The 17250-nt window shown below is 47.9% G+C and overlaps 1 protein-coding gene across 1 annotated transcript in view; it reads left to right on the top strand.

Moving 5' to 3' along the window:
- Positions 1-5: 5 nt before the first annotated feature.
- Positions 6-17250, top strand: part of FAM179B (family with sequence similarity 179 member B) — a gene marked incomplete at its 5' end in the record, with an annotated part of 25411 nt that continues 8166 nt past the window's right edge. Inside the window, 14 exons of the mRNA XM_017738814.1 lie at positions 6-72; positions 657-791; positions 1365-1661; positions 2830-3092; positions 4795-5027; positions 6993-7093; positions 7749-7829; positions 8101-8246; positions 9041-9215; positions 9343-9477; positions 11509-11656; positions 13029-13134; positions 13478-13713; positions 16453-16611. Of these exons, the coding sequence (XP_017594303.1) occupies positions 6-72; positions 657-791; positions 1365-1661; positions 2830-3092; positions 4795-5027; positions 6993-7093; positions 7749-7829; positions 8101-8246; positions 9041-9215; positions 9343-9477; positions 11509-11656; positions 13029-13134; positions 13478-13713; positions 16453-16611 (2282 nt within the window). The remainder of the gene's footprint in view (positions 73-656; positions 792-1364; positions 1662-2829; positions 3093-4794; positions 5028-6992; positions 7094-7748; positions 7830-8100; positions 8247-9040; positions 9216-9342; positions 9478-11508; positions 11657-13028; positions 13135-13477; positions 13714-16452; positions 16612-17250) is intronic.

Raw genomic sequence — 17250 nt, 5'->3', positions numbered from 1 at the left:
GGAAAAGAGCTTCCAGGACTTTATTCCAGCCCAGTGTGGAGCTGAGCTCGGAGCCTTCTGCCCGTGGTGCTGGTGAGTGGGGGCACAGGGATGTGCTGGAGCTGCTCAGGCAAAACAGATTTTAGTGCTTTAGTAGCCCCAAGGGTCTGAAAAGCCTGGGCAAGACCAGACCTGAGTGATTGTGTCCCCGTGGCCCTGGGTTCTGCTCTTGTCCCCTTTGAGGAATCCTGGCCTTGCCAAGTTTGCTCGCTCGCCGTGGGTTGGGTTTTAAGGTGTTTGCTCCCCTTCACTGTCACAAACTCAAAGAGGGGATTGTTCCGGGGGGTTCTTTTGCCTCCCTGCAGTTCCCAGCTGGAGGCCAGTCCTTTTCCCTTTTTCCCTCGGAGCTGCTCTGTGAGGTTGCTTAGAGACTCTGGAATTAAGTACTTGGGAGTGAGTTTGGGTTTCACACTCAGAGCCACACAGAGTCTCTATTCCCGATGAAGTATCAGTGGATATTCTCTGGTGGACACCACGTGTGAAGTATTGATTTAGTTTTTGTGTTCCACACTCAGAGCCACACAGAGTCTCTATTCCCGATGAAGTATCAGTGGATATTCTCTGGTGGACGCCACGTGTGAAGTATTGATTTAGTTCTTTGTGTTCCCTTTTGAAAGGTGCTGTGGGCTCTCATCAGCCCCAGATTTCAGGGAAATGTGGGACACTTGGATACCCACAGGCACGTGGGAAGAGTGGCAGTGTGGACTCTGATTTACAGCTTTTGGGATTAAATGACTGTCAGCAGGACAAAGGTATGTGGCTGCTGCCAGTGGCCTAAGGCAGGGCATGTCACTTTGGAGTTGTCTCTTTGTTCCTTTGCTTCCCTAAGAAATGAAAACTGTTACTGAAAGGTTGTTCAGTCCCTCTCCAGGTGGCTCCTCCTGTGTAATTTAATTTGTGGTTGTTAATTTCCAGCCCCACCTTTGATCTCTGCCTGTGTCGGGGGTGTTAGAGCAAAGGTGCTGCTGTGGGAGAATCAGAGCAGTGTTTGGTCTACTTGCATCACTCTTTTGTTTGAACTAGAGTTCTCCAAAACATGCCAGAGAAATAGTTTTAAGGCTTAAACTCACCTTTGGAGGGGGAGTGCAATTTGCAGAATGAAGTTGTTTGGTTTGTCTGCTTGCTTGGGCAAAGCCTTCAGGCTTTGGCTGCCTAATGGTGCTTTATTTCATGGGACATTATCCTAATGATGTATCATTTCACTGGAAATTATTTTTATGGTGCATTATTTCACTGGAAATCATTCTTGTGGTGCATTATTTCATTATAAATTATTATTACAAGAGCCAGTTACCACAAGTACTGTTCTCTTTTCCTTTGTTCAGTTTGTTCCAGCCTCAGTTTTTCCAGCAAGACCCAGAGAAGTTTTTGCACTCAGGCAGAGCCCACCGTGTCCTTCCAAGGTCCCAGTGCCAGCCAGGGCACCTTCATCCTGCCCTCCTTCCCCCTGTCATCCCCCAGGAACAGCCCCAAGCATCTCTCCTCCCCAGCTGCCTCCCCGAGGAAGTCCCAGGAGGATCCCATGAGCCTCTCCAGCTCCTGGCCTCTCAGAAGCTTCGAAGGGCTGCCTAAGCCTGGGTCCCAGAAGCAGCTGCTCAGCCAAAAGCCAGGAGAAAACACAGGTGGGAATGTTCTCAGTGGGATAAAAAGGGATTTGGGGGTTGTCTTCTGAGTGATTTTTCGGTGGTCAGAAAAATCCACAGAGGCAGGTGGGAGGGAATTGGGCAGTGCCCCAGGTGCAGTTAGGAATGGGAGGGGTGGATGGATTGATTGATTGATTGATGGCTTCACTGGTCACATCCCTGCAGGCTTCTCCTCAAAAGTGGAGCCTTTGGATTTGTCATAAAGCAAAATATGCTACAGCTCTGCTTTTCTTCTCAGCAACATCTCAGGGGCTTCAAACTGAACTAAAACAAACCCCCAGAGGAGCACTTTTAGGGAAAGTCAGTACAGAAACACCTGTTAGTGTTCATACCCTGGTTCATACACATGCAAGAACAGGGTTACTCAGTGCATTTTGTCTTTTTGCTTCTTTATTTGAATCATGGAATCCCAGAATGGTTTGGGTAGGAAGAGACCTTAAAACTCATCCAGTTCCAACCCCCTGGGTAAAAACAGCTTTGCTCTCTGTTTTGGTTGATTCCTAATCACTCAGGAGGCTTCTGAAACAAAGTAACAGTTTCCACACCAAATTTTGCACTGATTAAAGAGACCTGTTGGAAACTTTATCTTCACTGAGACCCATATTTTTGTGCATGTGTGGAAAATTTCCAGCTGAATGCTTTGGGAATTGCCTGTCCTGCAATGTGACTCTGCCTTGTAGATGTATTTATCACTTGCTTTATTATTGTATTTATTATTTATTATTGTATTTATCACTTATCAGGTTTTGCATACACATTTTGATTTTTTTCTGGTTCTTTGGAGTACCTTTGTTGTTACAGCAGCTTCCAGGGGAGTGTGGAGATGAGTGTTTTTCTCTTAATGAAGAAAGTTAATTACTTTTTAAAGGGACTAAGGACATGTGCATTGACTTTGATGATCCTTGTGGGCCTCCTCCAGCTGAGGCTCTTTTGATTCTATGTTGGGATGCACATGCATGAAACACTGATTTATATTTTCCTAAAGGAAGGAGACACTAAAAGTGGAATAAATTGGTACCTGAGCCTGCACAAGTGTGTTTTTAACACTCATTCCATGGCACAAGGGGTTTTGTGGACACAGAAGTGAGATGTAAAGCTTGTCCTGGTGCTGTCCCTGCCCAGCCCTGACAGTCCCTGTGTGTTTCAGGGGATAGCCCACTGGAGAAGCCCTCCCTGGGGCTGGAGAAGCCCTCCCTGCCTCTGGAGAAGCAATCCCTGCAGCTGAGGGCCCCCCTGGGGAGACCCCCGGTGCCCCAGGGGAGGCTGCGAGGGGCCCGGCCCGTGCCCCCCATCCCGCGCCTGCCCAGCCCCAGGGAGCCCCCCGGGGCCAGGGATGGCAGCGAGGGCACGGAGCTGGCAGCGGGGCTGGCAGAGCTGCACGTGGAGCCTGAGGACGTGGACCAAGAAGAGGTGGGTGAAATGTGAAAAATGCACTTTCACAGTGTTGTCCCATCCCTGGAGGTGTTGAAGGGTGGATGGGGCTTGGAGCAGCCTGGGACAGTGGAAGGTGTCCCTGCCCATGGAACAAGGTGAACTTGAAGGTCCTTTCCATCCCAAACCGGTCTGGGATTCTGTGACTTCCTGGCTTTGCCTTTTTGTCTGTACCTTCCATCCTCTGGTTCCCACTTGTGAAGGGTCCCAACCCCCAAATGTCCTCCCCAGATGGGGGAGAAAGTCCTTGCCAGGAATAAGAGATGAACGGGACTTTTGCATCTTCTCAGTCTTCAGGCTGTTTATTGTATCTTATCAGTGACTTAAATGCCAACAGCACAGCATGAAGCAGAGCAGATACCAAAAGGCAAATGCAGGAAAACTCAAGGCCTTTTAAAGGTAAACTGAGCAATGGTCACTAAAAGTGTACATTGTTTTGACTCTTCCACCAATGCCTAATGAACTGTCCTGTCACACAGCCTGTGCTGCAGCATTTCCTCACCAATCACTCTGTGCTACCAACACTGCAGAAAATGGAGTAGGTGAAGAAGAAGGAAGAGACCTGACAAACCCCAGGGATCCTCCATCTTGCCTTCATCTACTTACTGTACTAATAAACCTAAAATCTCTAAACTATGTATTATACTACCAGCTAACTCCCACCCTTGTAGATTCTAATTCATCCCAGAGCCTTGGCAGCCCTCTCCATGGACAAAGGTTAAAAACAGTGTTTTCCAGGGGGGATGGGCCCCTCAGGACAGGCAGAGAAACACTCCCTGCACTTTGGGTTCCAACACCACTGAAAGGAACTTGAGGTGTTAAACAGAGGAGGAATTTCTGACATGAAAAATATTCAGCAAAAAGTATTCAGCAAGAAGAGGGAAGAATGCTGCAGCATGAAACTCTTAATATTTATAGATTTCCCTGCTTATTTGTGTAGGATCTCTGCTTGCTGGGCACTGATTGCATGATTTAGAGGTGGTTAGATGGGATATTGGGAGGGAATTCCTTGCTGGGAGGGTGGGCAGGCCCTGGCACAGGGTGCCCAGAGCAGCTGGGGCTGCCCCTGGATCCCTGGCAGTGCCCAAGGCCAGGCTGGACATTGGGGCTGGGAGCAGCCTGGGACAGTGGGAGGTGTCCCTGCCATGGAAGGACTGGGATGGGATGATCCTTAAGGTCCTTTCCAAGCCATTCCATGGTTCTGTTTCTGTGATGAGCAGATTTGCTGGGAAAAGCCTGAGGTGCCACTGTGTGTGCTGGCAGCCGTCAAACCCCTCCTTTAATCTACTGAAAACCACGGAGCAGTTGATGCATTTTAGCAGGAATCTGTCCCTGTGCTGTGGGAAGGGCAGCTGGGGTACAGCAGTGCTGTGAAGTTGTATTTGCTTGCAGGATAATTATTCTTGTGAAATAAAACAAGGAATCATTGTAATCCCACAAAAACCGTGTGAGTGCTGATCACACTGCTCAGCAGTGCCTTGTGCACCCCATGGACTGAGCGGAACACTCAGGAATAGACATTATTTAGCTGAAAAAAGCTTTTTCCCAAGCTTTTAGGTGTTTTTTTTATAAAAACAAAACCCCTCTTACTACGTAAGAAGAAGGAATTCAGCCATGAGCTGAAAAAAGCTTTTTCCCCTCTGCAGTGACTCCCCCCTGTCATTTTTTCCCCGCTGTCCAGATGCAGAATTCCCTGAGATCCCTGCGGAACAGCGCAGCCAAGAAGAGGGCAAAGCTGAGCAGCAGCATCGCAGACCTGGAGAGCCCCGACTCCGCTGTGAAACTCGAATTTTCCGGGGACTGCCCCTCCCAGGGCTCCTCCCCCAGCGCCGCCTCCACCGGCGAGAGTGGGATTTATAGCCAGGAATCCCTGAGCTCCCCCGTGGCCGCCCTGCCCCCCAGGAGGAGAGTGATGTGAGTGTCACTTGGTGTCCCCTCAGCCTGGAAATCCCCACGCAGCCTTAGTTAAATCATGATCTCAACTGGCACATATTTTATATGGGGTTGCCTTGCTTAATAGCCTGATTTTTCTATGTGAATTATGTTCCTCTCTGAAAATACAAGAGCTGCTTAATGACATTATTCTATTTTTTAATGGCTTTTAACATGAATTTGCAGTGCCCAGGGCAGGGAGGCAGTGCCAGGGGCAATAAATATTTGATAAAGACTTTCCCTGGCACACCAAGAACATGACCCAGAGCTGAACAGGGGAGTGAGAAGGACAAGAGTGAAGAGGAAGGATAAGTTTGGGTTATTACAGCCTGGAAATTGAAGGAGGAATGGCTTGGGTTTGTTGAGAAGAGGAAAACAATGCGTGTGTTTCTTATTGTGGATCGAGATCTGGTTCTATTTATTCCTGAGAGGTAATTGTGAATTTAAAATGCCTTTCCAGAGCTCTTCTAAATAGAAATTGTGTGGTAACAACTGCTGCTCTGGTTGTAAAGGGCAACAACCCAGCTGGTTATGAGAAGTATAAACTATTGTTCAATGAAATAAAAAGGAGGTTGAGGAATTTTGCAAATTTCCCAGTCCAAAAAATTTCCTTTTCTGCTCCCAGAGCCCATGATGAAGCTCTTTGTAGCTCTGCTCTGAAGGTATTTTTGTGTGTCCTAAAAGAATCTTTTCTAGACTCCCAGAATCCCAGAGCAATTTGGATTGGAAGGGACCTGAAGAATCACCCAATTCCAAGCCCTGCCACGAGCAGCCTTCCATGTAACTGATGTATGACTGCGTGAACAGAACAGAAAGCAAAATGGGGAACGTAAAAAGGAAAGGGTTTTGAGGCAGAAGGAGCCTGGAATGATTCACAAACAGAAGGTGTTCAGTTGTGCAGCCCAGAACTAATTTATATTCACATCCCTTCCCTGTGTGCATTATTGCTGAGTCACATTTTTAAAATAATCTTTAAAATACCACATTCAAGTGCTGGAATCCTTCAGAAGTCAGGGCTGCAGAGTCCTGGGTGTGCTGGTTTGGGCTAAGCCATGCTCTGTACAACGTTGCCATATCCATTATCCAGTGCTCAATATTTTACTGGATCCTCAGCCAGAGGAGTTCTGAACTAGCCAGCAAGAGAGGGGACATGTGGCAGTCACACTGAGCTGGGAGAAGTGACAGAGTCCATCCCAAATGACACTGAAAGCCTTGGAATGCTCAGAAAAATGCCAGAGAATTTAGCTCCGGGGGTTTGTGAGCACTGGCACAAATGGGCATTGTCTGTTCACAAAATCTGTGCCTGGGCACCAAGAGTGGGGCTTTTGGTGTGTTTGCTTTTGGAAGGGTTTGGTTATCTGCTGATAAACTGCCATGAGTGGTGGGAGCTGGATACAGGAATTAGGGACATTCCTGGAGCAGGGGCCTTCCCTTGGAGCTTAAAACAGTCTTTGGTTGTGGGGATTGCACTGGCTCTGGGTTCCATCATCGTTCCTATCCAGAGAATCATTTGAAATTTAAAACCATTTAGAAATTGTTCTTGTAGATCAGAGCACTTTCCTGAATGTCTCTGCTGGACATTCTTCACTTCCAGCTCATCCCTGGAAGTGGCAGGAGGATTTGGTCACTGTCCTTGGCCAGGTTGGAACCAGCACCATCAGTCCCCAGGCCAAACAATTCCTCACTTTATGGATGTATCCTAGATTTACTCCTAGTGTAAGGTTTCCTTATAAGGGCTTTCTTTATGTTGTTCTTCATAATGGACCTGCTCATCAAATAATTCCCACTGAATTCCTTCTCTGCTCAGTGTGAACATTCCTGGAAATACTGGAAATAGTTTTTCCATGGAGAAACTGAAATCTGTTTTTGTCTTTGCTACAAAGTGTTTTTGGCTGGACTTTGACGAGTGTGCAGGACTGTACGTATGAAATGTGTTTATCTGAACAGGTCAGACACTTTCCCAGCACTTGGCAGCAAATCCCACCCTGCAAAATTATCTCCAGCAAGGCCCAGGGACGCAGAGGTGGCAGAGCATCACCCTGGCACAGGTATGTTCCTGTCAGCACTCCCCTGAGGGACCGCAGTGGCCCCTTGATGTGGCTGTTCTCCCTTGGCTGGTGAGTTACATCCCCTCAGCGCTCACCAAAGGGAATTTCTGGCTGCTCTGGGGCCAAACTGGGGTTTCAGGGTCCTCAGGTGAGGAGTTCCAGGCTTGCAAGCTGCTCATTTCCTGTGGGAACTGAGGTTAAGCGGTGCTGGTATTTTACCCTCCCAGTGCAGTACAGATCCCTGAAATGGGCAGGGACCAACTGCTTGTGATTATTTGTGTTTCATCAGTTTTGGTGCTGCTGGATGGAGGAAAGGAGCTGAGGGAGCTGTGTCCACAGGCTGTCCCTTCAGGCCTTGTCCCCAGTCCCTCTGCAGCTCTCCTGGAGCCCCTTTAGGCCCTGCAAGGGGCTCGGAGCTCTCCCTGGAGCCTTCTCCTCTCCGGGTGAACATTCCCAGCCTGGCTCCAGGCTCAGTGGGGTATGAGCATCCTTCATATGAGTATTCAGTAAATCCTGTTGACTTCAGTAACCTGACAATACCCCGGTTCAGGAAGGGATCAGTTCAGATGAGGGCTGATGTTTTGGGAGGATAAAACGTGCCCCAAAGCATAACCAACATGATTTGTTCTACAGTGAGTGCTTTTTGTGCTTTCAGGCCCTGCAGAGTCAGTGTCTGCTTTTGCACCGAAGAATGACCTGGGCTTCACATCTGAAGATGTTGTTGTTGTTGGTAAAGGTACCACAGACCCAAAATCATCTCCTGTAGCTCTTTGAGTTATGAAATGAGGGGAAATGTGCCTTTTTGGAGTGGGAAATGAACAAATAGATCCATACAATGTTGTATGTAGATTGTTGACAATCCCCAGTTTAATGGGAATACAAAGAGTTATGCATGGAAGTGCTGCAGTTCCTGGCTAGACAATTCCAGTCACAGCATCTCTGGAATGAGAAGGTTTAATGTCCCTTCCATCCCAAACCAGTCTGTGACCCCGTGTTCTGCCCCCCAGGTGTTTTTGGGAGCCCTCCTGCCCGAGCTCACATGACCAATGGGGATGACCAGGCTGCCAGGGAGGGAGCTGAGGCAGCCCCAGGGAGAAGCTTCCAGCAGACCAGCGCTTCCCACTCCCATTGCCATGCAGAGAATGAAGGAGAGGTAGGAACTGCCCAGCTTGGTGCCATCTCATCCTGGTCTTGTGGGGGTGAGCCCAGCCCAGCACAGCCGCAGTCTCTGTGCTGGGGCAACACGAGATTGATGGGAACAGCCAAAGCCATCGAGCTGCTGCTCCTGGCTTTTCCTCTTGGTGCCACCTGGATGGCAAATGGATGTGCCAGGAGCTTCCCACCACGCTCAGAAATCCCTGGAGAAGGGCTGCAGGAGGGAGTGGAGCTGGAAAATGCCCTCCCTGACTCCCACAGCACGTGCAGATGTGGAAGGAGGGATTGGCTGGGTTGGATCAGGTCCTGTTTTCCCCAGGGATGAATTAATCCAGCTCCATTCCTAAATTTTTGTTAAAAGCCTCCCTGAATATCTGCCCATAATCTGGTTTCCTGAGGAGTGGTGCTGTTTGTTCAATACTCTTTACAAATGGAAATGGAGCAAGATTTATCTGAGTGAAGTGTGACACAAAGTCAAAAAAAATTGAAATGAAACTCTTTCTACAAGCCTTTAAAATAACATTTGAGGAATACTAAAACTTGAAGTTAATGATTAACAATGTCTTAATTTTCTGATTTCCACTGAAGTTGTGAACCCTTAGAGGGATCAAAGGAGGAAATGGGGGAATGTATTAAATGTGGCTGAGCTTTCCTGAGACACAAAAAGTGTCATAAACACATGAGAGAGAAGGGTCAGATCAGAGGAAATCCTAATTTTCCATGCTGACCTTGGCCAGCATCAAGAACTGGGACATCAGTTCTGGGCTAACTTGTGCATGAATTTTGTTGCAGATAAAAGTGACCTTGTCCAAATCTGCTCAGGAGAAGCTGAGGAAGAAAAGGAAAGAAGACAAAGAGGACAACCATAAAGAGCAGCAGGAAGTCAAAGACTTGGAAGGGAAGGAAGAAAACCCTTGGGAAAGGATTAGACTGAGTATGAGTGAACCAGAGAAACTCACAGCAGAAAGTGAGGATGAGGGTTTGCCTTAAATGAATATTCCCTGTTCAATGCTGCTGAAATGGGCTGGAAGTACTGGTTTTTAACTTGGTTCTAATGGGTTTTATTGTAGTCTGGACATTTCCTTCTTTCCTAGGATTTAATTTCTGTGGGGATTTATTGACATCACCAAGAAATGGATCTTTGTCCTTAGACAATGTGGCCTTGAACCCTTCCCTGAAAAGAACATCCAGTTTGAAGAGGTCAAAGTGTTCATCCTTGCTAGATTCTGGTAAGCTGGGACAGTAAACTCTTAAAATATTTGGGTAGGTGGAGTGGGACAGTCCCAAATTACAATTTATTTGTGCAGTGGATAGTCCTGAGATACTCTGGAAGATCAGCACTGTGGGGCTGGGGCTGGAGGGGATTTAATTCCTCATTGGGGATTCAGTTGATCATTTTTCATCTAGAATCTGTTAGGGAGATTCATGAACCATCAGAGGGTTTTTGTTTGATCGGGATCTGAAATGACACAATGCATTAACAGAAAACTGAGTCCCTCCTGTCCCCCCAAACCCTTTTCTGGGTACATTTTGGCACTGAGTTGTCTTCAAAATAAGCAGTAGAAAAATGTTAAAAGCTCCTACTGATGGTGCTTAAAGGTGGCCAGAATTTCTCAAGTGTCTCTTCAAGGTTTATGACGTTGTTTTAGCACACTGTGCATCTGTTTTTGCATGAAACAACCACTACCTTTGTGTTTGTGACTCTTAGAAGTGAAGGTTGTGTGCAAAATCGAATTTACATGAAACTCTGAGTGATTGAGGCTTCCCCATCCCTGGCAGTGCCCAAGGCCAGGCTGGACATTGGGGCTGGAGCAGCCTGGGACAGTGGGAGGTGTCCCTGCCAGGGCAGGGCTGGCACTGGGTGGGATTTAGGATCCTTCCAACCCAACCCATTGTGGGATTCTGTGTCCTTTGGAAAACCTGCTTCCCGTATTGACACTGAACCGTGCCTTAAATCAAGTCCCTCCTGATGGGAGAGAATTTGCTGAAAGTCCTTGCAAGGAGTTTCAAAGATAAACAGAGACTTTTCCTGGAGTTTCAATGCTTCCAGATAGTTGTGTATTAAGTCTTATCAGAGGAACAGAGCCACCAGCGTGACCCAGGTACAGCACAGAAGACAGAAAAGCAGGAGTGAGCTCGAGTCATCCAGATTTACACAGCTTTTAAAGATATTTTAACCAATAGTTACTAAAAACGTCCATTATTTTCACTTTCCTACCAATTATTCAGTAACACGGGCAGGAACTGCAGAATTCTCTATCCAGTCATTCCAAACCACTTTTACTGCAGAACATGGAGTAGTAGAAGAAGGAGAAGAAGGTTTAGAGAACAACAACAGTCCTCCATTTTGGTACTTTTTACTCTTATCTATTTACCACAAAGAGAAGCCCAAAACCTCTAAATTTTTCACCCTGTGACAATCTCACATAGTAGTCTATCACCTAATTAGTCTATCACCTAATTCACACCACTGTGTTTTCTAGTTCTTGTCTGACTGTTGGTAATTTTTTCCAAGGTTTGAAGCTAAACCAGTGTTGTTCAGGGAGGCAAGAACCCTTAAAAACAGGCAGAGGAATCCTCTCGGCACTCTGGGTTCCTGCACCGTAGTGTTATGAACATAGATTATATTGGCTTCTTGCAAGTATAAAGGTAGATATTAGAAGTGCTTTTTGCTGTGTGGATGTAGTTTTCTCTCTTTTTAGCAAGAATGTTAGCAAGTGTGAGCAGGTAAGAGAACCTCCAAGCGAGCAGAGGATGAGCCCCGAGAAGCTGCTGACCAACGCTTTGTCCAGGGAACAAAAGGGCCCAAAGGCTGCTCCGCCCGGACAACGGGCGGCCAGGAGAGCCCAGAGCCGCTATCACCGCTCTGCCCGGGGGGCAAAGAGGCCCAAAGCTGCAATCAGCCCTGACTGTCTGGGGAATTAAGAGATCCACCCTACCATCGACTCTCACTCCGGGAAAAGTTTGAATATGAATAGAGAACAGACAGTAAAAATGGTATAAAAAGGACTCACCTCGGGCATCAGGTGTGCTCTTGGCAGAGCGCCAAGGCACCCGGCCGTTCTCCCTTTGCTTTCTTTTATGCGTCTCTTCTTGTCTCTCTATTAAACCCTTTAAATTCTCACAGGAGAGTGCAGCTCGTTTTCCACAGCAGCAGCAGCAGCATTTTGCAGCTGGCTCTGTGCTGTGCCCTGCTCTGGCTGACACAGCGTGCAGCGCTGCTGATGCTCCCTCCCTTCCCTTCCGTTCCCTTCCCGCAGAGGAGCCGTGCCCGGCGCCGCGGGGCCGCTGCCGGGAGCCGCCGCTGCCGCCGAGCCCCGAGGTGCTGGACCCCGCCGAGCTGCAGCCCTTCCCCAGGCCCGACACGGCGCTGGCAGAGGCGCTGGCACTGCTGAATGACCAGGACTGGTGCGTGCACAGGGGGCCTGGGCACGGTGGGCAGCGGGGGAAATCTCTGTAAAATGCAGAGAAGTGGGTGCAATGTTAAAAAACAGTGAGGGGGGGCTGTGGGTGAGAGAGGAGAGGAATGGGGGAGTTCGGTCAGATTTGAGATTAAAGGAACTTTGAAGGGCCAGTTCTCAGCCCTCATTTACAGAGACTTGGAGGGTGTGAGTTTAAGGACTGGAGAGGCCCCACGGACACCTTCCTGGTGTTTTGTGTGGAATTAGCAGCATGTCCTTGGTGCTTTGTGTGGAGTAGAAGCTCATCCTTGGTGTTTTGTGTGGAATAGAAGCTCCTTCCTTGGTGTTTTGTGTGGAATAGAAGCTCCTTCCTGGTGCTTTGTGTGGAACAGAAGCTTCTTCCTTGGTGCTTTGTGTGGAACAGAAGCTCCTTCCTGGTGCTTTGTGTGGAATAGAAGCTCCTTCCTGGTGCTTTGTGTGGAATAGAAGCTCCTTCCTTGGTGCTTTGTGTGGAATAGAAGCTCCTTCCTGGTGCTTTGTGTGGAACAGAAGCTCATCCTTGGTGTTTTGTGTGGAGTAGAAGCTCCTTCCTGGTGCTTTGTGTGGAATAGAAGCTTCTTCCTGGTTGCTTTGTGGGGAATAGAAGCTCCTTCTTGGTGCTTTGTGTGGAATAGAAGCTCCTTCCTGGTGCTTTGTGTGGAACAGAAGCTCATCCTTGGTGTTTTGTGTGGAGTAGAAGCTCCTTCCTGGTGCTTTGTGTGGAATAGAAGCTCCTTCCTGGTGCTTTGTGTGGAGTAGAAGCTCATCCTTGGTGCTTTGTGTGGAACAGAAGCTCCTTCCTTGGTGCTTTGTGTGGAGTAGAAGCTCTTCCTTAGTGTTTTGTGTGGAATAAGTGTCTCCTGACTTTGGAATGTGGTTACAGAGCTGCTGCCTTCAGTTTGGGGAAGGAAACAGATCCTTTAATCTCCACTGGTGCCAGCTGGGAACAGAACTGTGGGACACAGCTGAGAGGCTGCTGTGCTAAAACATCCCACAGGAAAGAGTTTCCTGCGTTATTTCCTGGCTGGGAGGGTGGGCAGGCCCTGGCACAGGGTGCCCAGAGCAGCTGGGGCTGCCCCTGGATCCCTGGCAGTGCCCAAGGCCAGGCTGGACATTGGGGCTGGGAGCAGCCTGGGACAGTGGGAGGTGTCCCTGCCATGGCAGGGGTGGGATGGGTGGGATTTGAGGTCCCTTCCAACCCAAACCACTCCATGATTTCTCATTGCTTTATTTTACTATCTAATTTGTTTGCTATTTGATTCCTTAGAATTCCACACTTTAATATTTTAATGAAAATTTTCAAATGGATGGAATTTAATTTTTTTTTTTTTTTCACACAGGGAGAAGAAAATTGAGGGTCTGAACTTTGTCAGGTGCTTGTCTGCCTACCATGCCCCTATTCTGACTGCAAAGCTCCACGAAACAACTTTGGCTGTGGCTCAAGAGGTTGAATTTTCCTATTAGAATACTCCACTGGCTCTCTGTGTCTATATATGTATTTTATAGCTCTCTGAAGTGATTTATGCCGCTCACCTGTGGTGAGTTTTCCTCAACTGGGTGGTCTCAAGGATGATTTGAGACTCAGAGACTGAGAAAATGTAGATTGTAAGTTAATAACATTTTTATGAGTGTGTATTTTAATTCTCACCCATTGTGAATCAAATTAGAAATGTGTTTCTCAGTTGCTTGTAATGTTACTTAAAAATGACAAAGGGGAAACATGAATATTTATTTTAAAGTCTATTTGATAAACATTATTCATTGTTTTTTGGGTTTTTCCTGTGTGCAGGTCAAGAATTTACGCTCAGGTGTTTCTCGAGCTGCTGTGGTCTGTTTAGGGGATTTGTTCACCCACCTGAAAAAGAGCATGGATCAAGAACTAGATAATGCAGTAAAAGTCCTTTTGCACAAAGCTGGGGAATCCAACACTTTTATAAGGGAAGAGGTAGACAAGGCACTGAAGGCCATGGTTAATAATGTGACTCCAGCACGTGCACTTTGTTCTCTTATAAATGGAGGGCAAAGGTAATTCCTATAAAGACTTTATAAAGAATTTTGTGAATAGAGTACATTTATCAAATGTAGGCTTTTTAACATCACATCTGAGTACAGTAAACAGAAATTTGAAAATCCAGTAAATCAGCTCTGCTAAAGCCAGGGCGATGTTTGTTGGCATAAATTAAATTGAAGCCCCTCTGTTCCCTTCTGTGCACTGTATGAGAGGCTGGCTGTTGATTTTGGAGCTTGGTGTATTTTCTGGCGGCTTGCACCACTTCAGTAATTTTATTTGCTGTCATTGTATATGCTTGGGGAGCTGCTGTTTTGCTTTGCCTGGTAAAGCTGACATAATGTTCTTTTCCTCCTTTGCTCTGCAATCAGGTCCTGTCTTATCCAGTTCTCAGCACCCCTCTTTATTTGGAAAACTGATTTATAACTTAAAATTCTCTAGCTGCATCTATCTTGCTGGATGTCCTGTTCCTCTCTAGGCTGAGCCTCTGTGTCTGCATTTTAATTTCCTTCTCAGTGCTGCTGGCCATTTTTTTCTGGAGTTAATTCCCGTCTTTCCCTGGCTGTTCAGTCTGTTTTCCTTTTCCATCCTCATTCACTGCTCACCACATCTGAGCTGGGTGCACCCCCTGGTGCTTCCTCTCTTCTCTGCCACCCTTGGTGACATTTCGCAGGCTACATTTCCCTTCATGGCACATTTCAGGTGCTCCATTGGAAATCCCTCCACAGATTTCCTGCACAGCTCCAATCCTCAGAGTTAGTCTTGATTCAAAACGTTCTCTCTCCTCTTTTGTTTCCCTGGAAGCTGGTTGGTGTGGGATACGTGGGTTCTGTCTCCTGACAGCTGTACTGCAGTTTCCTGCTCTTTAAACTGAAAGGCAAAAATCAGCCTTGCGATTTCTGTTCTTTATGAATTCCTGGGATTCAAACTGACTTGGGATGGATGCGCCATCCCTGGAAGTGTCCCAGACCAGGCTGGACAAGAGGCTTGGAGCAGCCTGGGACAGTGGAAGGTGTCCCTGCCCATGGATTTATGGTCCCTCCCAGCCCAAACCAGGCCGATCCCGTGATTTGGTGAATTTAGGAGCAGCAGGCAGCAGCTACCCCTGGCTTTCATTCAGCATCCAAGGGAAGTGCCCTTTTTGGGTTCTCCCTTCTTGGCTTCAGAGACCCTTGGCCCTCCTGGTCAGAGTTGTCTGTGTCAGACCTCCCCACCTTCGCTGGCAGATTCAAACTCACCTGCTGAGGGGTTTTCTGTAAGGACTTTCCCCCTCCAGTTTGTGAATTTGTATAGGTTTTCTGCTCTCTCAAGGCATCAGAATTGAGCTGTGAGGCTGAATACAGCATTTGGGCACAAATGAATCTGTTCACAGCTCAGACTTTCCTAACTCGTGGAGTACAGTATGTTTTTAATGGATAACACATCAGGCACGGCCTAAAGGTGCAGCTTTTCCAGGCCTGGCTTCAGGAAACTCTGGCCCTGTCAGCAGGGAAGGCCCTGGAGCACAGGGCAGCTCCAGCTCCAGAGGCTGTGACCAGGAATATGGGAATGACCCTTCAAAGGAGGAATTTGTGTCTCTGTAGGAAGTGAAAAGGGTTGTTTGACACAACTGCAATTCCCCAGGGGATGTTCTCTCTAAATTGGGCTGAGTTGCTTCAATTCACCACAACAGAAACCTTCAATTATGGTGGCACTTATAATTCATGAGACCTCTTAAGACGTACCTGGTTTCTGCTCAGCTCCTTTCAAGCCTGCTGTGATCATGACTGTTAATTCTGACTAGACAGAAATACTGATTCTTCATCAGCTCCAAAACTGGGTTTGACTTTACCAACAAGAATAATTCCAGTGGGAGGTGTCACTGCCCATGGCAGGGGTTGGAATAAGATGAGCTTTGAGGTCCCTTCCCCACCCAAACCGTTCTGTGATTAGATATATGATCCAAGAGCATGATTCCAGGGACAGAGCTGAGAGTGGCTTTACTTCAGGAATTTAAAAATCCTGTTTCTTGTCTGTAGGAGCTGTGTTTAAGGTGTTATGTGCACACAAATGTTTTCCAGCTGTTTCCATGAGCAGGGGCTTTCCTGGGAAGAAGGGGTTTGTTTGCTTCATGGCGTGAGGTCTTTCAGCCTCACAGTTATTGTTTTCCCTTTGAAAGTACAGCAGGAGTTACAAACTGTCCTCAAAGTAGGATTTTTAATCCAAGTATAAAATTGGAGACGTTAGAGCTTGCAGGATTGTGTTCTTGAACACAGGTGGGATCAGCAGGGGAGGCAGGATTTAGATAAAAGGGTCGTTTGCTGCACAAGTTTGAAAGCTGATTCTGGCTGTTCTCTCCTTTGCATCAGCACAGGTGTTTATTTTGTACGAAACAGGGATCATGAGACTCCTGCAGGGTCTTTAGAAGTCGATTGAACACTGCTTTAGTCAATTTTACAGTGATGCCAAGTCCCCAGGATGTGTCTCTGAGCACAGGGCCTGGTTTTTCTTAGAGCTCATTGAAAGAACAGTCGTGTGCTTTGTAAAATAAAATTATCGGAAGGAAAACTAGAACTGAAATTCTAAAACCTCCCTGCCTGTGTCCAGCAAGAATAATTGTAGTGGAAGGTGTCACAGGGTGGGACAGGATGGGCTTGGAGGTCCCTTCCAGCCCAACCATTCAGGATTCCGTGATTCCAAGGTTTTGTTTGGTAGGGCAGGTGAATGCTGTGAGCAGCCCCTCCAGGGCTGGCCCTCAGGCCTGTTTCCCTCCCCAGCCACCTGCACTCAGCCGTGAGGAGATGCACAGCCCAGCACCTCGGGGACATCGTGGAGCGCATGGGCCCGGAGCGCATCCTGGCCGGAGCCAAGCCCGTGGCTGACCGGCTGCTCCCTGCCATAGCCAGGTTTGCCCAGGACAGCTCCCAGCAAACCCGGTGAGTGTTCCCTCCCTCGGGGAGCACGCTCTGCCTGGCTCTGTGGGTGTGCCCTGCGCGACAGCATCGCTTAGGTTGGAAAATACCTTGGGGATCATTAAGGGTTGGATGAGGCCTGGAGCACCCTGGGATAGTGGCAGAGCTGGAATGGAATGAGCTTTAAGGTTCCTTCCAAACAAAGCTTTGAGTCTATCCCAGCACTGGCAGCACTGTCGGGATAGTGCATGTGGCAGGAATTACCTGGATACCTCCCACACACCCTGGCTGCAGGGAGGAGAGGGGCTCATAGGATGTGCCTGCTGGGCATGGAGGAGATGCAGCCACAGAGGGAATGCTGGCTCTGGGATCCACACTTGGATCTGATCCGTATCTGGCTGACAAGGCTGGAGCGTCCTGGTTAAAGCCAGCAGAAGTGGAAGGCTGTTCTCATTAATTTGGTCAGTTAATTAAATAGTGGTCCTTGAGCACATCCTCTGGGGGAGGATGGAAGGGGTCTGGTTACTCATGTCAGCAGCAATCTTAGAGTCATGGAATCACTGAGGTTGGAAAAGACCTCCAGTAACACTGACTGCGGACGCCCAACCTCCCTGGGCAGCCCCTGCCAAGGCCTGAGCACCCTTTACATGGGGAAATTCATGC

The sequence above is a fragment of the Corvus brachyrhynchos genome, unplaced genomic scaffold, assembly GCF_000691975.1.
Source record: "Corvus brachyrhynchos isolate BGI_N302 unplaced genomic scaffold, ASM69197v1 scaffold245, whole genome shotgun sequence".
Taxonomy (NCBI): domain Eukaryota; kingdom Metazoa; phylum Chordata; class Aves; order Passeriformes; family Corvidae; genus Corvus; species Corvus brachyrhynchos.
This window is presented reverse-complemented; position numbering and strand designations above follow the sequence as displayed.